At 40.8% G+C, this 26290-nt stretch overlaps 1 protein-coding gene across 1 annotated transcript in view; it reads right to left on the bottom strand.

Annotated features, from left to right (window-relative positions):
• cntnap3 (contactin associated protein family member 3) overlaps window positions 1-26290 on the bottom strand; it is a 90547-nt gene that overhangs the window by 52770 nt on the left and 11487 nt on the right. The window contains exon 2 of the mRNA XM_018736679.2: window positions 6725-6835. Within this exon, the coding sequence (XP_018592195.1) occupies window positions 6725-6835 (111 nt within the window). The remainder of the gene's footprint in view (window positions 1-6724; window positions 6836-26290) is intronic.

Below are 26290 nucleotides of genomic sequence, written 5' to 3'. Positions count from 1 at the left end.
GAGTATTTGTCAAGTGTGAAGTAGGTAGTAGGTAGTAGGTGTGAATGAAGTAAATGAGTGCAGGTAGACAGTCATGGAGTATCAGGGTATTTTATGAAAGGAAACATGTCATGATGACAGTGAAGGTGGTATGACAGTTTTATCATCATTGTCACCATCATCATGTCATAACCACATGTGGCACCTCACGTAATACATTATGTAAATGAAGACACAAGAAAGGTGTGCCAATGTGAAGGGCCTGACTGACTGACCTCAAAGGAGGAAACATGTGCAAGAAACTAAAAGGTCACACAGCTGGCCCTCTGGGTATATAACCACAGGCAGTACACAAATGATTGATGCAACTGAAATGCTAGTATGGACCCTGACATGTTTAATTTAAACTGCTTGTTCTCAAAAGTTCCTAAAATTCATCAGCTGAAATATTCTAATAAATATTTAAAACAAAAGCTTAAGGTGATGTTTAAATTGAGCTCAGTATCCTACAGTTTAAGATGTTACATAAACTATGTCATTGCAATACAGCGAAAAACAGATGAATGTGAAAATTCCATTCATTTTACATGAATATTAAGAAAGGCTTTCACAGAGATTTTTCATAATTTAAACAATATTTCTGCAAAAATTTTTACTTGCAGACCAAGCTGTAAGCAACAAAAATAAGTAATAGATAACAAAACAAGAAGCATTTCTAAGTAGGTGGAATTATTTTAAAAAGAAGGTATAGAAAATTTCAAGAAAAAGTATTTTAAATGTATGGTTTTTTTTTCAAAGAAAAAAATCTGTACAATTAAGTCCCAGAAGTATAATCTTCAATTTGTGGATTTGGAATATATTCCTGTTATCAGAAATATTTCCAAAAGCATCAAATTAGAGAACCTGACACTTTCAGCCAACATTTTTTTTTTTTTTTTTTTCAGATTTTAGAGTTTTACAGTGATGCAATCACATTGAAACAAAATTTTCCTCCAAGCCAGGAATGTTGTATGAAATTTTTAAGTTTTACAACTGTTGTGGAATAAAAAGCTACAATACAATATATGGCCATTAGAAGTTCAGATGTCTCTTTTATGTATGTTTTAAATACAGTTAATAACAGAGTAACAGATACAGAAAGCACATGTAAAAAAGGCTCATGTCTATATTTCAATATCTAAATACAATCCTTGGTTAATTATATTTTATCCTTTGCTAAATGTGTTTTAATGTCTTTATATTTAGGTAGGTTAAAAGTGCACAACAAAAGGTATTAAAATGCCTTTTGTTCACAAAATACTTAAGGTCAGGTACACTGACCTAAGCTGTTGCACTGGATTGGCAGTTACACAGTTCAGTCAGCTGTGCAGAAGGCAAGAAACTTGAAAAATGGTAGTACAGCACTATTCTGGGATGTTAGAAGAAAAGAAAGTCAGAAATCCCACATACTCAGTAAATCCTAGTGCAGTACTGCATCAGGTATATATATTTATGGTACATGTATATGTTGAATATATATAAAAATATTATGTGTAGTGCCTGAAGTGTACTGCACTGAGTAATAGACATTTCTTCGATTTTTTTATGGTCTACAACTGATTCAAGGAAAATTAATAGGCTTGCTGTCATTTTCTTGGCATGAAATAATCACACATGAAAAATGGCTGAACACGAGCATTAGTCAGAATTTATTCACCGATATAGTAGAAATGTCTTTATAATAATTTTCTTTTGTTAAGGAATTGCTGATTAGACCCAAGGTGTACTGTTAAAATGGGTGTTCTATGATAATGTCTCTCCTCACTCGTTGTCCTCAACTTTTGAAAAAATGTATTTTTTCATTCTTTAGAAAAAAAAAAGGTCTGTGGACTCTCTAATAAATGCAGACAAGTATCTTTAATGCATAAAATAATTTTCCTCAAAGATGTGTATAAAGCAAATATTGTCTCAAATTCTTTATTGTACATTTATACAGGTAAATGATACACAAAAAGACTAAGCACCCATTTGAACAAAATGCTAAGCAGCTTGTGAGTTTTCAAAATAGATTAGCAATGGAATATTTGGACTTTCTGAACTGGTTTTGGGGTTTTTTCCACACATGGCCATAATTTAACGGATGAAAAGACTACCCTCATTCCCCTCCTCAGCCTTGACTCATGCAGTTCTCATGAGAATTTACTATTCAAATGTGGGTCTCTGTTTTGAAAGCCACCTTATTCCTATCTGCCACAGGGGTTTCGACCACCCATCACGGCGCTGTTTATAAAGTCCAAGAGACACAGTTGCTGCTGTGCATCCATTTGACAGTCGGGATCTGCCATCACTCTTCCGTCAGCCTCGACTGCCTTCTCGATGTGTTTATGATGATCCACCCAGGATGAAAAGGATCAACGGCCCATGAGGGATACGCACCCCCGCTGTGTCTGGTTCCCCCCGAGGCTTCTTCTTTCCGACAAAGTGCAGGAAGCGTTTCCTTGCCATCATCGCCTCTGGTTTCAGGCATCCTAGGGGGTTCAGGTTCTAAGTGACTCACTACCTAAATAATACCTTGCAGCCCCAATTTGGGTAGTACTGATTTGTTTACTCTAGCTAAAATCAAATAGCTGTTATGCTGTTATTGTTTTTTTTATTATTATTCCACTCAAAGCATCATTCACTATCAACATGAAAAGCTAGTTTGTATGGAATTTGAACAAATAATAAAAATTATTTGTTATATGCTAATTGTAACTGATGTAACTGGAAAATACTATATTACTTAAAGTAATTTCATTGAATATTATCCACAAAATGGTGAGTAACCAATGAAGAATACTTATTCAATTATTTATTCCACTTCTACTACAGCTAGAACTACTATTGCTACTACCAGCAGTAGCAACAAACAAACAAGCAAAAACAATATATTTTTCCCATTCTTGCCATGGGGGGAGGGGCACAGCGGCACAGCAAGCTTGGCCTGTGCCCACTGTATGGTGGGCCTGGGGTTTGAGCCCAGCCATGACCCCGCTTGGGACAAGCAGTTGTAGACATTGCTTTGCATTCTTGCTATTGAAAAAAATTAAACTTTTACATTTGCCTTTCTATGTTGCATAGTATAGTATCCGTAGTGGTTTGTTGCAACAGATTTGCAATATTTACTGCAATAATGACCTGATATGGTTGATTCTTTTATACTTGTAAAAAGAATATATTAGCAATATAAGCTATGTTTGATCAGCATATTTTTTGTATAGGACGTGTATGGATAAAATGAAGCAGTACAGAAACGTTTAGCAAAAATCACTGTGTGGAGACTTTGGATTCTTAGCTTATTTATTCAGAAGCTTATTTACAGAAGTCATTTAGGCTAAAGGCTTTACTCAGTAATGCAATAGCAGTGGTTCTCCTGGGGATCTGAACCTGCAATGTTTTGCTTGGCAGTGTAAGTTCTTAACTACTTTCCCCCCATATTAACACCCTGTGACTTCACACTCTCTTTAACGGAGGGAAAATTGCCTCTGACATGCCTTTGGCAATATTAACTAAATTGCTGTGGAGAACAGATGCATGTCTAATGAACTGGTGATTTCTCATCAATAATTCACAGTTTTTCCACTGGCCAGCTTGTAGGAACCAAAAATATTTAGGGCGCAGTGTCCTTCCGACAAAAACAGTCAGCGGAGAAGATGCATTGATGACAAGACATCTTATACGCAAACATAGAAACACAGAGCATTGTGTAACGACTGTAATTAGGCTATGAAAATTTTATGAACTCCATTAGTTTGCCCCTGACTTAACCCTCAATTAATGTAAGAACATCAAAAACATCAAAGAAAAGAAACACAAGCAAGTGTTTTTCATTTGGGCCATGGATGGTTATGTGGTGAAAAACTGAAATATGGTGTAAGGTATGACTTCAGTGTACACTGATTGTATGCAAATAGAATTTACTTTGCACTAATTAATAAGAACAACATTCTTCCGTGGTTGTATAAAATGTCATACAGTAATTATAACGTTAATGTGGTCAATTTAATGGCTCCCTCTTAACATGAATAGGTAGGTGCAGCATGACAGCAACTGGTTGTTTTAAAACATCAAAGTGGCTATTTGAAAACATGCAATACACTTTTACATCACCTTCCACCCAAAATTTTAAGCATTAATTTTCTGCCAGACTACCAAGGATAACTAATCTATGCTCAGTCTTCTTTGCATTTGAAACAGTGGAAATCCAGCTATTTAAAATATGATACATACAAAGGCTCATTATTGCAGTTTTCATTCGGTGGAAATTACAGGCAGTAAAAATACTGGTCTTGCAGCAGAACTGGAAACTATGAAGACAAGTTTCCACAGAGATGCGCCAGGTAGTCTATTAATTTATTTATTGTGGGATGTTGCTTTCCTCGGTTATTTCAGGGAGATTTCCCGCAATGTGTCAATGGCGTGTCCTTGACACTGCCTAACTCATTTAGTTATGTTGGCTGGAAAATTGTGTTTACTGTTTAAAAGTGAAATAATGAAGAATTTAATAAAGCCAGGCTTGTCAGGCCCTCTACGCCCCTGCTGGAGCCATTTTAACAAGACTAGAGTGACTAAATTGAGAAATGCTACACCATTAAGGTGAACAGAAAATAGATTAATTGAGACTTGCATCTTTTGGTAAATGTATTATTAATATGAAGGATTTTTCTGAGAAACAAGCAACATTCAAAACCAGGATTGATTATCTTAAAATGTAACACATATAAAACATGCACAGTAAGAATTTCAGCTAAATTAATATATTTTGGTCCTTGTTTGCTGTTATAGAAGTAAAAGAGAAATTTAGTTTTATTTTTTAATAACGCAAGCCCTAAGCAGAATAGGAAAATAGGACACTGTAGCAATCATGGAATATGGTGACTTTCTGTTTATATAGAAAAACTTCAAATTAAGACATTTAAATAAAATAAAAGTTGCTGAAATAACCAAAGACAGATCAAGCTTCAAAAACAACAATCCAAAAAAATTAAAAAATACATCAATTAACGTTCACAAATCTAAATATCTCTTTTTAAAGATGTACCAAAAAAAAAGTTATTACATTTTTTTCTGCTGGTGCAAATTTAGACATCAGGCTTTTTGAAGTCTTCAAGTGAGCATGTGAAGGGTGAACGAACGCCTTTTTACATACTTAAAAGTTTAAGCAAGTTGTATAAAAACTCATTTTCCTTATCAAATTCTGTGCTGATAAACACTTCCATTAATAAATACATAAAACTTCCTGCCTGGCAACAGAAGATTCTGTTTTCCAGCAATACTGAGCTGGCTACCTTTGCCAAGATTTGTGTTTCAATTATGATGCGCAGTGCAGCACATTCACTTAGATATCTGTATTACATATAGAAAATCATAATAGAAAACAAGGGGTACTTCAGAATTCTATTTACTAGCACATGTAGTAGTAAATATATAATATTTACTACTACATGGCAGCGGCTGCTAAAGGAATTGTACAGTAGTATTTTAAATTGAAAATATAGGCATTTCCACCATGCTGCAAATTATTTTGGGAAGAAAATTCCCCAGCTGCTTGTGTCCCTGGCTTTCAATAGCAGTGAACTATGAGATGAGAATTGTTCCTGCAGCAATACAGTAAGCAGAAATAACAGCACACTCGTCCGGCCTTGCGATATCCCTTCACATGTAAGAAGATCTTGCAGTAAATTTTGCTTTTACAGACTAATGTAACTCAGAGAGGGGCAAAGGATGATGCTTATTTTTTATGATGGGAGATATTTCCTCTGAATTTTAAAAATTGTTTTGGGACTTAAGTCCAACAAGCCAAAGGGAGGTTATTTAATGACACAAATTTCACTGCCTTGATCCCGTGTCTAATATTCATATTTGCCACATATATTTTAAACATCCCTTCCAGGTGGTAACAGTAATAATGCTCATCCATCAACATCATTTTCAATAACCACTTGTCTTGGGCAGAGTCACAGCAGTCCAGAGCCTATCCCATGATTACGGGACAGAAGACTGAGTTGAGGATACTCCCTGGGCAGGCTACCAGTTGATCACGGGGTAGCCAGACACGCTTATCCATTCACACACTACAGGCAACTTAGCATCACCAGTTCACCTGAACTGCATGCCTTTGAACAGAAACCAGAGCACCCAGAGGAAACCCAAACAGACCGAGGGAGAGCATGCAAACTCCACACGGACTAAGCAGGATCTGAACCCACACCTGAGCAGCTGAAATGATGTGAAGCAGTAGCACTACCTGCTGTGCCACTGACTTTCCCCCATATCAATTCTGATAATTTCAAAAATAAACAAAACAACAACAAGAACATTTTTTTATTTATTTATTTTATTTATTTATTTTCCTTCCCTGTATTTGTGTCCAGGTGCCCCAGCTTCCTTCCACTGTCCTAAGACGAGTTTCAGGTGTACTGGTGACTCTGAATTTCCCTCAGCGTGTGAATGTGGGAGTGAATGAATGCGTATGTGGCTACCCAGTGACAGACTGGCATCCTGCTCAGGGTGCACCCTGCCTCATGCCCTATGCTTCCAGGATAGGCTTTAGATCGCTGCGACATAGTAATGGAAAGGTGGTTACAGATAATGAATAATACGGTTTATTCAAAAAATCAATAAGCTTAGACATTTAACCAAATGCTAGCCATTAGTCACAGAACGGCAAAAACAAACAGCTCTTACTCCAGGTTCTTTAAAGCCAAGAGAACTTGAAAATACGCACCATCTCTCCTGTTGAGCTTGGCAAAACCAGGACTATGACTGTTGGAGAACTGGGACGAGCTGTAGAACGAAATCTGCGGCAATGCTGAAACGAGCTGCTCATCACAGTTTTCTGTAAGGAAAGATATGAATCACAGTTACTACAAATCAAGAAAAGTTTCAAGAAAACACATTTTTCAAACTCATTTGATATAGACACCCTGGAACTTTTTGTTTAAAGGATCCATCCTCTCCTCTCAAAACTCCACTACACAACTTTGGGTTGGAGTGTACAGCCTTGTTATGTAACTATAATTTTCACTGCATTGTTCTTTTTCATAATTACATAATAAATGTTCACTTAAACAATAATGTGAGGTTTAATGCTAAAGCACGACATCAGAATGAATCATTCAAACAAAAGTCTTTTTCAGTTTCTTTGCCATGTTGGAAGCAATCATGGATCTTCAGTGCTAAAAACTGAAGCTTCTGACTATTTAATTTCATGCTGCACCCTTGGCAGTCCCTTATAAAATTATCAGATGTTTCATAAACCTACAGACAGCTTTAGGTTCCTTGACAACAGAAAGGAAGAGCGTGTGCTTTTTTGTTTGCCAAAAGGATGATTTACGTGTCAGAGAGAGATACAATTTACATCCATTAACAGGAAATTGCTTTCCCTTTATTTAGATGTAGTAAAATGCCATCTCTGTTTGCTCTAACAACTTTTCATCAGACAAGGCCAAATATCTTTTGTTACCATCAGTGCCAGTATATAAACAGCTAACAAAAAAATCCAAAGAGATGAGGATGACAAACTACTTTTTTCAGATGACAACCATCTGTTTTCGTCAAGGTATTATGATCACAAGGTATCATTGGAACATGGTTATATAAACCTCTTTATAAAGCTGCTAATCTTCGGCAGAGTGACAATTAAGGTTTAGAAATCGTAATCAAAGTAATCTTTTTGTAGAACAGCTGTTTAGCATTTTCAATTATTGAAGCTATGCAGTCGTACTGGACACAGGACAACTTCACGCAATGGCTTAAGAATAAATTAAAAAAATAAGTGGACAGAAAAAATAGAATTTTAGATCATGTTCAAGTAATTTTGTGTAACTCATTTAGTAAAACAGCAGAGCATCTATTACATTTCCTGTAAAAACCAAATCAGGACGTTCAACAAAGAAGCAGACCAATAATGTACTACATTATCCCTGTGACTATACTGTGTATAACCAGTTGGAAATGATGCACATTTCTTCTATCCAAGAAAACGATTAATATTTTATCAAATTTACGTATTTAATTCAATACATTTTTTTGCAAGGTTATTTTGCCAGATAAATTTAAGCTATAAATATTCATATGATGAAAAAGAAAAAGCAACAATGTTGTTTCCAGCCATTTGTTGTTTCTGCTAGCATATACAGTTTTGGATTTGCTAGACCAGCAAATTGGCAAAACACCACTAAAGAAAACAGATCAAGTTAACAAAAATGATCTTTTATCTGCATCTAAGTTATAAATTTCTCATTCACAATTTGAAAGGAAAGCTATTAGAGCCCTGACCGACTAAACCTACCTCAGCCAATTCATTCTAAAGGCATAGATACAGAGCTTAATGCTGTCCAACTTCCACCGCAAATTCAGAACTACTCCCTGATTATGATGAAGTATCTGACACATTTTTCTAATTTGGCTAGTAGTGTTACAAAGGCAGCCTGCAATGACTTAACTGTTTAAGCAGCAGAGTATTTTTATTGTCAATCATGGTAACTAATTAACTCAAAGAGTGATATTTGAGCAAGGATCATTTCGATTGCAAAGCAATGACCCAAACCACCTCTACCTGCTGCCTGAATGGGGACACCAACCCCTGCCAAAAGACTAAACACAATATAAATGTGTCTTGCACATCTACAGTGAAATGTATTAATAAAAGTCCCTTCAACTTTTAAAATTAATTTTGTTATCTGACTTAATTTCCAGCCATGCAGTAATATACAAAAATGTATCTTTACTCTTTTCATTATCTCAAAGTTGTGCCAATATTCAATATTCATTTCTGAACATTTGTCTAATTAACATGACACACATTTCTGAAATGTCTGAAAAGAGCACAAAGAAACTTTAACACGATTTCTTGAAACTTCTGGAGTGATTGAATGCAACTTCTGATTGTCAATTAAAGATTGGTCACTTGGGAATGGAACCTTGAACACTATACAGGTAGCACGGTGGCATAGTGAGTAGTGCTGCTGTCTCACAGTGCCTGCGTGGTGTGAAAGGACATGGGTTTGATCCCTGCTCAGTCTGTGGGGAGTTTACATGTTCCCTGTGTAGGTTTCTGCCAGATGCTCTGGTTTCCTCCCACAGTCCCAAGACATGCTGTTCATGTTCCCCCATAGTGTGTGAGTGACAGAGAGAGTGTGTTCCACTGATGTATGTATGAGTGACCCATTGTAAGTAGTGTATCTAGCAGTGTAAGTCACCTTGGTGAATAAGGTGTGTGGGCTGATAACACTACATAGAGTTCATTGGAAATTGCTTTGGAGAAAAGCACCTAGTAAATATGACAGGATCAATGTGCACATCAAATGCTTTAAATGTTCATGCTAATTTAACAACAAATTGACCCTCCACATCAAGGCATCCTCTTCTCTGAGTTAGACATTTTTTTCTTCTGATTTACTGCCCTCTCTGCTGATAATATTTACATAGAGATAAAATATGAAACAATTTAAAAGCACTCAAGAAGATCTGAAGCCTAAATAATTACCACCGTCAAGTGACATTGCCAAGAACTTTTGCAGTCTCCTGAGCCCCTCTTTCTTAAACTCTTAAACTTTTTCTTTCTGAAGTATCTGCCTGATCCATGCATCCAATAGCAAGACGGAATGGATGGACACCTAACATATGAAATTCATTACATATCACATGGCTGCAGCCTTGTAGGCATGTGTCGGTCCCTGGACTCTAACAAAGGGGTTTAAATTACAAGGGGGGAGATATACAGTACATACAGAACACTCTATATACATTTGGAAAAAGTACCTAAGATCAATAAATTTATAGCTATCTAAATACAGAACATGTACCATAGTACGATGCAAGCACATGCTAAACAATTCACCATTCCATCCCCCACAAATTTTCATCAACGGCTTGTCCCAGCAGCATAGGGTGTGAGGGAAGATACACCCTGGATAGGATTTATAAATAAATGTACTACTAAATGATTAACTTTAATTTATTATTGCATTTATTATTAAATGTACGAATTAATTTATAAATACAAAGACAAAAGTCAATTTAGAATCACCACTCAACCTGTAACATGTCTTTGGGGTGTGATAAGAAATCAGAGCACCCAGAGGAAACAAATCAAGCTTTGAGCTCATTAAAATCTCACCAAGTTTTGTTGCTGGTTTCAGATCTCATATGGGTTTTCAAAGAAAATAGGAAGTATTAAAAAGCAAATCTGGTGCTTCAAACAATATGTTAAGAGAATAAGAAGGCTGAGGAAAACATACCAATCCTTACAATACATGTTGTAATAGAGTAGGACACACAGAAAATGCAAGGACCTGCATGCAAATTATGCATAAACAAGTGCATCAGTCGAGGAGAGGAAAGAAAGCATGGTACTGCCAAAACAACAAGTACAAGGATTGCCTTCAGAAAGGAGAAAAACTGCTTACCGTGGAGATTGTATGCATTAGCACAACAGACATAATGCTGAGGGACCAATATTAATCATGCTTAAAGAATTTATCGGCCTATTTAGCAATAACCTGGATGAATGAGGACAGCAAAGAGAGAGTTCTACACAGAGGACCCGGGAATGCATGTTGCACACATCACTTGTATGGCACAAGACCAGCAGAACATGCATTATGGTCATTTCTTAATGCACTGCCAATATGAAAAACATATGAGAAGTAAATGTCCATGAAATGCATATTATTTGGAAGAAATAAGATTTGAAATTCATGTTCTTAAACACATATGCTGCATAATTAGTTGACTAGTTGTGTTTCTTCAGTCTTTATCCAACTATAAAATTAATAAGATGTATTTGAATGTTTATCAGAACTAATCAGAATACATTGCAAATCATAAGTGGGCACATTGTGTTATAATGTTCCCTAGTCTTCGCTGGATAGCTGTCATATTTTATGCATTTCATCTGTTAACATGGAGGACGCAGATGGGAGGACTTCTGGCAAATATGAATTGTTTTGCTCATATCCAGTTTTTATGTGTTTGCCTTTTTATTCTCTTACCCCTAAACAATGTTTTTTTTTTTTTTTGCTTAAATCCAATTTCTCCTTATGTTTCACCAGTTATAAATCACCTCCCTCTTCCAGTAATCATCTGGACCAAAAGTCATGGTTTTATCATCGAAAAAATGCTTACAGTCTATATAGAAAGTATATGTTTACATAATCATATCAACACTGTCAAAATAGTATATCTAGTGTAACCATTAAAATGTTGAGCTTTGATTTGACAAAACATCACCATTGTAACAATCAGTTTCCTCATAATATGGTAAATAGCTGTTGGGTGAAAATATACTGAAAGGGACTTTGTGCTTCTCCAGCTTTACCATAAATACCAACAAATTATGACTTGAATGTGAATCACCAGTTAATTCACACTGTTGCAACTCTAATGAGTTAACAACAGAAAAGATGAGGTGTGGTAGAAAAATGTTTAAAATCAACTGAAGACAGTGAAAATAATTACATATTTTGTTAGTATTACTAGCACAGCAAGTGTTGCAGTTATTTTTGTCTGTTTATTTTGCAGCTTGCAGTTGGATTTACCCATCGTAATTACTTTAATTGCAATTTACCTACACACTGTCATTACTGTTTTAGATGACACTGACACAGGCTCAGAGGATGCAGAAAATAGTTCCTGTTGTCAGGTAGCTATGTGTACATTCACAAGGACTCCTGCTGCATTATAGCACAATTTGCTCTTCTTAAACAATGCCTACAATAACACTTACCAAAACACTCCTTACTTTAAAATGCCTCTTCAAGATGCACCTATTTTAACATGACACATTGGGACTGTTTAATCTCAGCTCTACTTTAGACTTGAACAGTTTCTCCTGATCCTGTCTGTCTGACTCCATGTGTTTTTGTTTAAGACATGGTAGCTCTAATTTATGCACTGTATGGGGGAATATACCATTCCTAATGTCTCTTCATAGTATTTCAGATGCTAATAGATTATCTCAAATGGGTTTCCTTTCTGTGCAGTTTCATATCATTTTGTCTATTTGCTTAACTTTGTTGAGTACAAATCAGTATTATTTGCTTCTTATGCAAATGAGCGGGACAAATCTTTGCTTCCGTGTTCAGTTATGAGCACATAAAAAAATATGACGCAAACATACACCGTATGTCTCTTGGACTGCAGTTGAAAATGCAACCTTGCCCAGTAAAACCTTTCTGCAATACAGCACTTGACATTTTGCCATTTGGTTGAACAGACTGCTATATTTAGCAAATACTGTGGTTAACCTTATAAATACTTACGTGCAACTGACATTAATACAGTGCTAATAGTCTACAAATGCTGAATGTAAATAGGACGAATAAGTTCAGAAATGTAGTGTTACTTTGTTTGACCAAATGGGCCATTTGAAATGTCAGATTTAAGAATGTTATTTGAATGGAAATCAAATCAACCATCCCATTTGTTCTGACAGCACAACAAAGAATATCTTGGTTGCAGCACAAATGAAATCATGGACAGAGGAAAAAGGCTGAAATGCCATTATAACCCGAGATACGTTTTTCTTTTCATTTTAACTGAAATACATGCAGACATGCCACAATGGCAGCCTAATACTCACTTTTGTATATGAATATCATATAATGTACAATTTTTTGCACATTTACATTATGAAATTCAATTCACAGCATCCATTCAGAGTAAACTGGCAATTTGAAAAGAACTTAATGCGGGGTGTATGATTTATACTCTACCCCTTATGCACAGATTAGAAGCTCATAAAAGCAGACCAGCTATGACAGAATTCAAAGCAACGAAGCACCTTCACTTTAACTGGTGAAAAGTCAGAAACAGACGTTTCATCTATGGAATCCATGTGAAGTGTTTTCTGCATACATTGTATTAAGTACAATGGATCAACACCACACTACTTCACAAAAGTAGTTTTCTTGTGTTAGAAAACCTGTCATTTCCCACTGCGAGAAATTAATTTTCAAACAAGGGGAAGAAAAGTGATTTGTGTCCTAGCAGCTTGTGTTTATCTTGCCTCCAAAAAGTGACTGTCACAACCTTCACTTTGTGGGATATAAAATTACTTTGACATACATCTCAGAATACAGAACAGTAGTGTCTTATTTTTATTTATTTTTTTAAATTTAGCCTGTAAAAAATAAACATTGTTCCATCTTCTTGTTCTTTAATGATGCCAGCTGAAACCTCAGTGCATTAGACGTGACTAAAACATAATCATAAAATAAACTTTGGCACTGCAGACAGTTTGTAGTGTGTTTTTAAGCCTTCTGGGCTGCATGTCATGGCAACCATATGTCAGCACTGAGTCTTTGTGTGATAATGTCATTCTGAGGATGCAGAAGATTATATTGATGGAATTATCATTTCAAATTACTTTTTATGAATAAGCTGCCCCTTATAAACAAGTAAAAACTCCAAACAAAAAATAAGGCAAAGAATATTTGGAAAGGTTTGTTTTGCCAGAGAAAAGAAATTTGTGTGGTGTTCCAAAATTTGTGTTAAATGCAACTGGTAAAAACCCCTAAGCTCTGACAAATACCCACACATTTCCAGTACAACTGTGGGCTTTGTGTTACACAAATATTTGCCGTTCATTTCTTTATTTTAAAAGAATTAATAGCATTTTTCTTATGACACTAAAAGCCTAGATTAAGCTTTATCAGTGAGCGGGTAAAAACTATACTAAATGGGGCTATCAAGTATCACAGTCTCTAGTGCATCCCTCTCTGAATCAGGAGGTTGCAGGTTCAAATCCTATCTAGCAAGGTACTTACCCTGAATTGTTCTAGGTTGTTAATTGCTTAAAACACAGCTTTTGGGACAGCTGATAGCATAGTGGTTGGAATTGCTGTCTTTAAATCTAAAGGTTGTAGGTTCAATTCCCTACCTCTGACTATAGTACCCTTAAGCAAGGATAATTACCCTGAACTGCTCTGGTACAAATTACCCAGCTCTATAAATGGGTAAATAATTATAAGTTTGTAACTGTAATAATTGTGACCATAACATTGTAAGTTCCATTCCATTTTCCTGACCACTTGTCCATTTAGGGTAGCGGTGGCAGTAGGGGGGGCAGAGAAGTCCAACCATCCCTGTCCTTCGCAACTTCCTCCAGCTCAACCCAAGGGATCCCCAGCCACTCCCAGGCCAACCTTGAGATATAATCTCTCCAGCGTGTCCTGGGCCAACCTCGGGGCCTCGTCCCAGTGGGCTGCGCTTGGTATACCTCCAAAGGGAGGCGCCTAGGGGGCATCCTTATCAGATGCTCAAACCAAGTCAACTGGCTCCTCTCAATGGGGAGGAGAAGCAGCTCTGAGTTCCTCCCAGATGGCCGAACTCCTCACCCTGTCACAGAGAGTAAGTCCTAGCACCGTGTGGAGAAAACTCAGTTCAGCCACTTGAATCCGTGATCTTATTCTTTCGGTCATTGCCCAGAGTCCATGACCATAGGTAAGGGTATGGATGTAGACTGACTGGTAAATAGAGAGCTTGCCTTATGGCTCAGCACCCACTTCACCACTACAGTCTGGTACAGCAACTGCATTACTGCTTCCGCTGCTCCCAGTCTGCAGCTGATCTCATGTTCCCTTCTCCCCTCACTCATGAACAAGACCCCAAGATACTTAAACTCCTCCACCTGGGGCAAGTTCTCTTCCCTTACCTGAAGGTGGCATGCCATCCTTTTCCATGAGAGAACCATGGACTAAGACTGGAGGTGCTGATCCTCATACCAACCACTTTACACTCGGTTGCAAACCATTCCAGTGCATGCTGGAGGCATCCATGTGGCAGTGCCAAAAGGACATCATCATCCGCAAAAAGTGACAAGGCACGACCTTGGCGGAGTCCAACTCCCACATTGAACGGGCTTGACTTAACGTTGAGTATGCGGACACAGCTCTCGCTCCATGTGTACAGAGACCGAATGGCCCGCAATAGTGACCCCAGCACCCTATACTCCCGAAGCACCTCGCAGAGAATTTCTCAGGGAACATGGTCGTAGGCCTTCTCCAAGTCCACAAAACACATGTAGACTGGATTAGCGAACTCCGATGCCCCCTCAGTTATCTGTGAGAGGGTAAAAAGCTGGTTTGCTGTAATATGGCCATGGCAGAATTTGCATTGTTCCTCTTCAGTCCGAGGTTCAACTATCGGCCGGAGCCTCCTTTCCATCACCCTGGCATAGACTTTCCAGGGAGGCTGAGAAGTGTGACACCCTGATAGTTGGCACACACTCTCCGGTGCCCTTTCTTAAAGATAGGGACTACCACCCCTGTTTGCCAATCCAAAGGGACGGTCCTCGAGGTTCATGCAACATTACAGAGGCGTGTCAGTCATGACAGCCCCACAACATCTAGGGCCTTAAGCAGTTCCGGGTGAATCTCATCCACCCCTGGTGCTTTGCCACTGTGGAGCTTTCCAACTACCTCAGTGACTTCTACCAGGAAAATGGACTCTGATACCCTGGAAGCCTCTGGCCCCGACTGCTGTAAGGGAGGCATATCTCTTGGGTTTAGGAGTTCCTCAAAGTGCTCCTTCTACCTCCCGACAATGTCCTCATTTGAGGTCAGAGTTTCTCTACCTTTGCTAAACACAGCTTGAGCGAAGCTTCTTCAACCTCTCCTGAGCTGCTAGATGGTTCTCCAGAACCTCTATAAGGTTGACCGAAAGTCATTTTTCATAGCCTCTCCAAACTCCTTCCATGCTCTGGATTTTGCTTCTGCAACCGCCTTTGCTGCCTCTTTTTTTTGCCTGCTGGTACCTATATGCTGAGTCAGGAATCCCCAGAGCCAACCAGGCCCTAAAGGCCTCCTTCTTCAGCTTGACGGCTTCCCTCACCACTGGTGTCCATCAGTTGGTTCTTGGGTTGCTGCTGTGACTGGCACCCATAAGCTTTTGGCCACAGCTGCGCCTGGCTGCTTCCACAATGGAGGTTTTGAAAAGGGCCTATTCAGACTCCATGTCCCCTACCTCCTCTGGGACTTGGGAGAAGTTCTCATGGAGGTGGACATTAAAATCATTCCAGACAGAGTCCTCTGACAGTTGTTCCCAGCACACCCTCACTATGCGCTTGGGTTTACTAGGTCTGTCCGCCAGTTTTCCCCACCATCTGATCCAACTTATCACCAGATGGTGATTGGTTGACAGCTCCGCACATCTCTCCACTGAAGTGTCCAGAACATGTGTCCTCAAGTCAGACGAGACAACTACAAAGTCAATCATTGACCTTTGGCCCAAGGAGCTCTGGTACCAAGTATACTTATGAACATCCTTGTGTTCGAACATGGTGTTTATTATGGACAAACCATGACTAGCACAAAAGTCCAATAATATTTCACCATTCAGGTTTAGATCCGGCAAGCTGTTCTTCCCAATCACCCCACTCCAAATTTCCCAGTCACTGCCAATGTGAGCATTGAAGCCCACCCAGAAGGATTATGGAGTCCGTAAGTGGGGCCCTGTCCAGAACCCCACCCACTCTGTCCAAGAAGGTTGAATACTCTGAACTGCTGTGTGGTACATAAGCACACACAACAGTCAAAGTTTACCTCTCTGCAACCTTAAGGGACTGTAACGTCACGCACCACCCTGCCCCCTCCTGCTGCCTGAAAGGCATTGCACCCAACCCCCATGTTGGACCTTGTAGGTGGTGGGCCCACATGGCCCCCCCCACGTTGCCCTTTCGGGCTGAGCCCGGCCAAGTTACATGGGCTGCCTGGCCACCAGGCGCTCACCTGGGAACAATGCACCTAGACCTGGCTCCAGGGGTTGGTCCTGGTGACCCTGTTCCGGGCAGGGTACACGTTGTACTCTCTCTCTTTCATAGGACATTGTAAGTTGTTCTGCAGAAAAGTGTCAGCTAAATTGAAATTTGCTTCGGAAAGGGAAAAAACTAAATGGAAATTACTTTTTAGCTTTACACATATGGCATATTTACAAATTTAGATCTTCAGTTCATCTCATTACATCCTGAAATGTGCTGAACTGGAGCACACCCTGCCCTGTACACAAGTTAAATAAAAGAATAAATTCACCCTAAATAAAGAACTGCAGAACTTTTACATCTGCCACTGATAGTCAGATGTATCGTTTGAACTGGATGCTTTACTGAAGGAACTTAAGTTAGATTTACACCTTGGTATGGAGTGCTCTCCACTTTTTGTCTTGGATGCTGCACAAGTGGAAGTGGAATTGACACTAATGCTGCCCCCCCCCCCCCCCCATCTCCATCTCTCCCTTTTTTATTCCTCTGGGAGCCCTCCGATGTTATTTCAGTATGAAGATGACTGTGCAGTCAGCTCTACAGAGGGGCTAATCTTAGGGTGTGCTGCTGGTTTCTGCTACTTGCTATCAAGATAATCATGTATGATAAGTTGTCATCTTAGCTAATATTCCTTTTACAATGATTTCAGGCTAAACTAATTAAAAGTAAACACTGATGGAACTTAACTATAGAATGGACTGGAAGTCTGTGGCACAGCATATTTTAACAGTGTTGAAATCCAATAGAAACTTTGCAGTGTTTCCCTAGTTTTCTTAGCTAGATGCCATAAATTGAGAAGTAAACATCAAAGTTTTGTCATCACAGTTGTAATGCTTCCAAACCCCCTACCAGATGAGCAAATTAGAAAAGGGATGGATGAATTTGTAAACTTATCTTATTTTAATTACAGGGAAACTTGATAAAAGCGGTAATTGTAACAAACATGATATTTCATATTTCTATGACTGCAACAAGCTCCAATTTTATCCATACATTTACCAAAAAGTTCACAGGGTGTCTGCTAAAGATGTGTATATATCTAATATGTTTTACAAGTCCATACAATCAACCACTTAATTATAAATAAGGCAAAAAATTAAATATCAGAAAAATATCACACTTTTCCCTCTAAGACTCTATTCATAAACTAATACAGCAGACCAAAACATCAAATCACACACATTTCAGAACCGCTTGTCCCATACGGGGTCACAGGGAACCGGAGCCTACCCGGTAACACAGGGCGTAAGGCCGGAGGGGGAGGGGACACACCCAGGACGGGACGCCAGTCCGTCGCAGGGCACCCCAAGCAGGACTTGAACCCCAGACCCACCGGAGAGCAGGACTGTGGTCCAACCCACTGCGCCACCGCGCCCCCTCTAATCAAAAAGTCAAAAAAGCTGCAAAAATAGAGAAAATTGGAAAGGGTGGAAATACTTTTACATAGCACTGTAGAAAGCTGTTAAACAATTTGTGTCTACAAGTAGTTGTCCACTAGTGATAGATAAAATAGAAATCATCAAACCAAACAAAAATGAATCACCAAACCATATAAAAGGTACTGAAAGTGGTAAGGAAAGGTTTATTATAGGTAATAAATCCTTTGATGTATAAATTGTGCCTCTGTTCCCTAGAAAAAAGCCATTGCTATTAATTTACTTGAAAATGAAATAAATATTTTTATAGGACACTGTTTACAGCACTGAATTTTAAAACCCAGCTATCTTCCTTTGTTCACACCACTTGAATTCTTTCAGATCTTGACATTTCTGAATGCAGCTGACTTCCAAAACAGCTAAGGTAAAATTACTTCACGTTCAAAATCAGCATCCTGTCAGTTCTGTAGCTGTAGTGTTCAAGAAATTCACCTTCTGTTCCTCCGACTTTATTTTAAGAGTAGGATATATTTTAGCACATGCTGTATTATTGTGTGTGGTGCCTATTACATTGACATCGTGACTGTCTTCTGGATTAATATAAATTTGAAACTGGAAAACTTAAAGTTACAAAAGTTCATATCCATTTTTGCTGATATTCATTGATGATATGTTTTCAAATGTAATTTCATGAAAATTCACAATCACAATCCTTATTTAAATTTTATGCATAAAATGTCCACATCAAGGTAACAAAGTAACTTACTTTATTATTTACTATTAATGTATTAATCATAATATCAGTCTGATCCCTAATTATTCATATTGGAATCCCATTATAATGTTAATCTAGATACTTTGTGAAATCACTCTTCAGAAGAAATTCTGCATTCTATGTTGTTGTCTACTAACTTCTCAGATGTGTATTTAATGTGCATTCCATAAAACTCTGGTTTTTCTCTGATGTTTTACAGTAATGTCACAATCACCAATCAGTAGTGAAGACAAGAGGTACTAAGAACACACTCTTACGAGTGCTGAATGTAGTATATGAGTCACCATGCTGGGTGTTTCAGGTGCACACCTCGAGGCTCAGCGTATGAGCAGATGAGCTGGTGGTGTTCCAGGTAATTACCACATGAGAATGAGGATGTGGATGACTGCCAAAGGTCCATATGGTCTTTATGACATGCGGAGTAGAGACTTTGAAATGTGGGTACATGCTACGTGACTGGGTGAAACTTGACCTTCTGGAATAATGTGATAGCATAAAAACACAGAACAAAAGCAGACAGTATACTGGGTGGAGTTATTGCCTTACTATTAACGGACCTATATTCAAATCCTGCTGCAGTACCCTAGTAGCCTACAAGGTACATACCCAGCTGTATAAAGAACTGAAAAAGCTTAGTATATAAACTTAACATTGCACACTGCCTTGGGCAAGGCAACTTGAAAACTAAATAACTGCTAAACAAATTAATCTGTATAACAGATGTTACATCACTGACTGTCACATGCACCCAGTCAGCACCTGCCTCTCATCAAGGCAGCAGGGGTTAAAAGGACCGAGAGTCCACGCCCAATTGAGGAACCGCTCATGAACAGCCGTGTCTCCAATGTCTACAGCAAACTCGTCCATTCTACATCTTGCTCTCCTGGCTTCTGACCTTGCTTTGTTTTCATCGACTACATTCCTTGTCTGCCCCCAAATCCCTGAACGCACATCACCTGACCCACGCCTGTCCCTGACTACTGCTCTTGTCTCGTGCTTTTGGACTTGTTGCTCATTAAACAGAACCCGCGATTGGGTCCCACTCACCTTCGCTCCGGCTTTGATTGTTTCGGCATGACAGAAGGTTCCGCCTCGCCAAGGCACCCAGCGGTTCTGGATTGGCTGCAGACTGCAGTCGCCGCCCAGGGTGCCCTGCTGGGCTCACATGACCAGACCCTGAAACAGCACTCAGACACCCTATGGGAACTCATCCTGGCTCTCCAAGCGAAAGGCATCGTGGAAGCGGTAAGCGAGGAAGCCAACTCCCCCCTCCCCCCTTCAGCTCTGGTTTCTGTATCAGCTCCCACTCCGTCGGTGTACACCATAGACCCATGGCTGGCTACGCCTGACGAGTACAATGAGAGACCAGATGCCTGCAGTGCGAGCTGGTATTTGCTAGCCAGCCGCATACGTATCAGACTGACATTAACAAGATTACCTACCTGCTTTCCCTGCTGACTGGTCCGGTGCTGAAATGGGCCACAGCAGTTTGGGGGAACCAGACACTCACCACCTATGAGCTGTTCAAACAACGCTTCCAAGCTGTGTTCGACCTTCTAACAGTAGCCGTGGTCCTCTCCTGGGGAGGGGATCAACTCCACGTGCGCGCGATGGATTCAGGGGCCGCGGGCTGTTTCATGGACGCAGCCTTTGCACGGTCCCATGGCTTACCCGTAAGGGTCAATGAGCTAGACGGGCAGCCATTACTCTCCAGTGTAGTGGAGGCACGAACTGAACCAATCGGCCTACAAGTTGGGGTTTGCCATCAGGAAATTATTGTTTTCTTTCTGATACAATCTTCGGACACCCCTATCATCCTGGGGTTTACCTGACTGACCCGTCATGACCCGGTGTTCGCATGGAGCAAGGGCGAGTTGGTGGAGTGGGGGCTGTGATACGTAAACACTTGTCTAGTTCTCCCGTGTCGGGCCACCTTCATCGAGAGCCCCGAGATGGCCAGGCCAGTGGTGATCCCGCAGGAATATCAAGACCTCACGGAGGTCTTCAATAAAAGCAAAGCTGCAGCCTTGCCCCCTCATCGGCCTTGGGATTGCGCAATTGACCGTTTGCCAGGTACCTCGCCTCCTAGGGGTAGGATATATCTCTTGTCCCTGCCTGAGCAGCAGGAAATACAGAAATACATAACCGAGGCATTGGCTTCGGGGATCATTCGGCCATCTACGACGCCCGCCGCAGCGGGGTTCTTCTTTATCGGGAAAAAAGACGGTGGCCTACACCTGTTCATTGATTATCGAGGTCTAAATGCCATTACAGTCAAATAGCCCCATCCTTGGCCACTCATCACCGCCGCACTAGAACAGGTCCATGGGGCTCAGATTTTCACGAAGCTGAACCTGCGGAGCGTGTACAACCTCATCAGGATCAGTTAGGGAGATGAATGGAAGATGGCATTCAGCACCACCCTAGGGCACTATGAGTACACGGTCATGCCATTCAGGCTGTCGAACGCGCCGTCGGTTTTTCAGGCCTTTGTGAATCATGTACTGGGAGATCTGGTCAACCACTGTGTTCTGGTCTACCTGGACGACACACTGATATACTCACTTTCACCGGAACAACACATTCAACAGGTACGACAAGTCCTAAGACGACTTGGTAAATCGGGTCTACGTAAAAGGAGAGAAGTGTTTGTTGCACCAGACCCAGGTCCCCTTTCTTGGATTCTTGTTGAGCACTGAGGGGGTGGCAATGGACCCGAAGAAAGTCCAGGCAGTGGTGGACTGGCCCAGACCAGCAACCGTGAAAAACCTGCAGTGGTTCCTGGGTTTCACAAACTTCCACAGGCACTTTATCAGGGGATTTAGCACCATCGCCTCTCCCCTCAAAGCACTCACCTCCAGTAAGACAGCCCAGCTGGCCTGGAACGATCAAGCAGCATGTGCTTTCCAGGATCTCAAGGAGCGGTTCACAACCACACCCATCCTCCGACATCCCGACCCCACTTTGCCTTTCGTGGTGGAGGTAGATGCTACTGTGGTAGGGGTTGGGGTGGTGTTGTCTCAGTGGCAAGGGACTCCCCCAAAGCTACACTCTTGCACATACATGTCACATAAGCTGTCCCCAGCTGAACGCAATTATGACATAGTCAACAGGGAGTTGCTCGCAATCAAATTGGTGTTGGAGGAATGGCGCCACTGGCTAGAGGGGGTGGCACATCCATTTGTGGTGCTCACAGACCATCGAAACCTGGAGTATCTACAGTCTGCAAGCTGACTGAATGCTCACCAGGCCAGGTGGGCATTATTTTTTACCAGTTTTAGGTTTACCGTATCCTAAAGGCCGGGAGCGAAGAACACCAAAGTCAATGCCCTGTCACACATCCCCGAGAAGGACCAGCGGCCAACCCCACCCGAGCCCATCCTCCCAGAGGGGTGTGTGGTTGCCCCTGTGCGATGGCAGTTCCTCCAGGATCTCCAGGCTGCGCAAGAAAGCCGCACCTGGACCAGCGGATAAACCAGAGGGTAAGGAGTATGTGCCAATTTGCATACGGCTGATGCTGCTGCAGTGGGCCCACAATTCCCCAGCCGTTGGGCACCCCGGCACCCGCCGGACACTAGCCCTCCTACAAGGCCGAATCTGGTGGCCTTCGCTCTCATTCGACATACAGGAGTACGTGGATGCCTGTGCCGTATGTGCCCAGGCAAGAACCTCCAACCTGAAGCCCGCAGGCCTGCTGGAACCCCTCCTGATTCCAACCCAGCCCTGGTCACACATGGCAGTTGACTTCCTGGTCAATCTGCCTCCCTCCAAAGGTAACACCGTGGTCCTGACCCTAATCGACTGCTTTTCCAAAGCATGCCATCTAATCCCCCTACCCAGGCTCCCTACTGTGTTCGAATTACCACCCCGAAGCAAATGGCCAGGTGGAGAGGCTCCATCAGGACATCGGCCGATTCTTCAGGAGTAATTGTAGCCACCGACAACCTCAGTGATCCCGGTTCCTTCCCTGGGCCAAGTATGCACATAACACCCTATCCCGCTCCTCTATGGGGGTCTCCCCCTTTCAATGTGTTCTAGGGTATCAAGCCCCGTTGTTCCTCAGCGAAGTACCCACGGTCGATACCTATCATTGGAGCAGCGAACAGGCCTGGCGTGCTGTAAGAGAGCACCTACAACTGAACACGCAGTGGATGAAACAACAGACCGATCAGCACCGACACACCCTGTCCTTCCTTCCTGGACAGAGAGTCTGGTTGTCCACTCACGGCTCCCCTCCAAAAAGCTCAGCCCTTGATACATCGGCTTTTTCAAGGTGCTCCATCGGGTCAACCTGATGACGTATCGGCTACAACTGTCGCCAACAGTGCATATATGTCCCACGTTCCATGTCTTGCTCCTCAAGCTGTATTGCACATCCCTCTTTCAGGCTCCTCGGGTGGACACAACCCCTCCGCCTGTGCAGGTAGGAGATGCTCCCGCATACTCGGTCCGGGCTCTTCTAGACTCCCAGCAATGATGGGGGGGCTTGCAGTACCTGGTGGATTGGGAGGGCTGCAGTCCAGAAGAAAAGCGTTGGGTACCCGCTCGGGATGTTTTTGACCCTGGGTTGATCTCTGATTTTCACAGGGACCATCCGGAAGTTACAATAGTGACTGTCACATGCATCCAGCCAACACCTGCCTCTCATCAAGGTGGCAGGGGTTAAAAGGACCGGGAGTCCATGCCTGACTGCAGAACCTCTCACGAGCAGTCACGTCTCCAATCTCTACAGCGAACCCGTCCATTCTACATCTTGCTCCCCTGGCTTCTGACCTTGCTTCATTTTCATCTACTGTGTTCCTTGTCTGTCCCCGAAACCCTGAACGCACATTGCCCAACCCACGCCTGTCCCCGACTACTGCGCTTGTCTCGTGCTTTTGGACTTGTTGCTCATTAAACAGAACCCATGACTGGGTCCCACTCACCTTCGCTCCAGCTTCCGTTGTTTCAGCATGACAATGACTAATAGTTTTACATGCTATAGCTTGATTATCATTAGTTAATGCTTTATGGGCATTCATTCTCCACCTCTATAAAGCACATTATTTGTGTGCGTGTGTGTATTCTTGTTTATACTGTGGTAAAACTATTTTATTTTTCGGAAATATGGCATGACTTTTAGGAAAGCATTCCTTCATTCTAATGTTATCATATTTGTGCAAGTCTTCATAAGCCATAATTGCATCAGTTGGATCTATCCGATGATGAATCTTAAAATCAATATAACCCTGCAAAAGGAAGCTTCTTTCCTTCAAGGAATTTCATAAATATTACACATCCAAGAAAGCGCAATACGGTATTTACTCTGCGCAACTATGTATATGAACTGACAAATCGATAAACTGATTTAGCAATTCATGCATGTACTGAATTAAAAGTGGCGGTTTTACTCCAAATGGGCTGAAAATAAAAATTCCCACCACATAACAGTCACTTTTTCCATGGTTTAGAAATAACCTGTACAGGACCAGTTTTCTGAAATATTCATCATCTTAAATATGCTGTGACAGATTAAGCATATAATGCTAGTTGCAATCATACCTATCCAAATTCTGATGAGATGAATTTTAAATTTAAATCCAAAATGTTTACCTTCTCATATCACTTTAAATTTTGCTCAGCCTGAACATTAACTAGCAAACTGCTGGGGTAAGATGATGAAAAATACAATTACACCCTTTAACCATCTCAGTGTAAATTGATTTAAGCACACAGAGACAATGAGTGCATCAGTGATTGCACAGAAACAATTTGTCGACACACACAGTGCTTCATTAATTCTTCCATATGGAAACAATATCTGTCAGAATTGTTTAAATAAACAAACATTTGGGAAGGGATCAGGCAGGGCTTAGAAAATCCATACTCGTATTACAAGCCTTTATTGTTTCTGCCTGGATCGTTAATAAAGGGTGGTACCTTCAAGTTTTGCTCCTTTCTCCTAGTCATTGTTTCACACATGGTTGCTGGGTGAGCCTCAGTGCTCTCAGTACAAAGCCTTCTGCTCTCTCCAACCAGTGTGACCTATCTGAACCCAATTTAGCTGATTTGCTCTGGGTGACACCACTAGCATCCACTCAGCACCAACAGCTTAATTCTTTTCACTTAAATTTTTAATGTTCTCTCACTTACACCACGACAAATCCCATTAGAACCCTGATTAAAACTGGCAGACACAGTGCCTGTATGCCCCTATTTTGCAGGGCAGCTGAGCATCCAGATGTAAGAGTGGCTCATATAAGGTTCCTTGAATTGTGATTAACAGCTCCCTTATCTTGCTTGTTACACGTCTCTTCAATTTCCCTTCACTTGTTTTCCCTCTGCTGCTTCTGGCATAGATATTCCCACCCGTCTTTGCTGTTATTATATTATTTGTCTGGGTTTCACTTTTTATAATGCTCAAAGTGATAATGTTCTCACTGAGAAAAAGAGGCAAAAATTAGGATTCAAACACAATCAGACTAAAAATGTGAATGAAGTTCTTAAACTGTAAGTATAAGTCTCTATTTTGTGGAAAATGTGCTCGTCTCGACTGGCCTGGAATTGTTCATGCTGCTGTGGTCGAGGTGCAAATTGCTGTTATTAGTGCCTCCTCACACAAACTCCAATACAAAGATCTTGTAGTTGGGTCCGTTGTTTACACAGCATAACTTTACCCTATTCTTTTAATTAGAAACTGATAGCAGCAGTCCTGTACACAAGAGCATTGTACTTAAAAGATGCCTTGTCTACTGGAACCTGTGCATATTATGGTGTCTTTTTCTGTTTCCCTTGTTGAGATCACCAGCAAAATGGTTCCTTGTTAAATGTTAGCAATTTCCTCAGGATTTGTCATAGGAACCCCAACCAAAAGCACATCACCAAGTACTCTCTTTCAGAAACCAAAGACATCTATTGTAGCTTCAACAACAGAAGTCCATTGCTGAGACTCCTTCCTTTTCAGTGTTAAGTTTAATGACCCTCAGCAACAGACTCCAAACCGACTGAGTTCAAAAATAAACAGGTTCTTTTTTTCCCAAGTCAACATTCATGTAAGTACTAAGGCCCATACTGCTTATGTATCAGTTCAGTCATTTACAAAATAGGGCCTTCCAGAATATAAACTGAACTGCTTCTACCGGTGTTCTGTGAACACTTATCACATATACACATCTTTACTTTAAAATATGAACATCCAAAAGTCAAAGTACATCTGAACAGCATTTAATGCATCAATAAATAACATTCTGGTCCAAAATGTCAGACCATCTACAATTTTCACATCTCTTTCTCAAAGGTCTTCAGTGACAGAAATCAAAACTCATCTCCTGAAAACCATCAATGCTTGATATATGCAGCAACTACATGCAGTAAAATCAGCAAATATTAGTACACATATGT

The sequence above is a fragment of the Scleropages formosus genome, chromosome 6 (assembly GCF_900964775.1).
Source record: "Scleropages formosus chromosome 6, fSclFor1.1, whole genome shotgun sequence".
Classification (NCBI taxonomy): domain Eukaryota; kingdom Metazoa; phylum Chordata; class Actinopteri; order Osteoglossiformes; family Osteoglossidae; genus Scleropages; species Scleropages formosus.
This window is presented reverse-complemented; position numbering and strand designations above follow the sequence as displayed.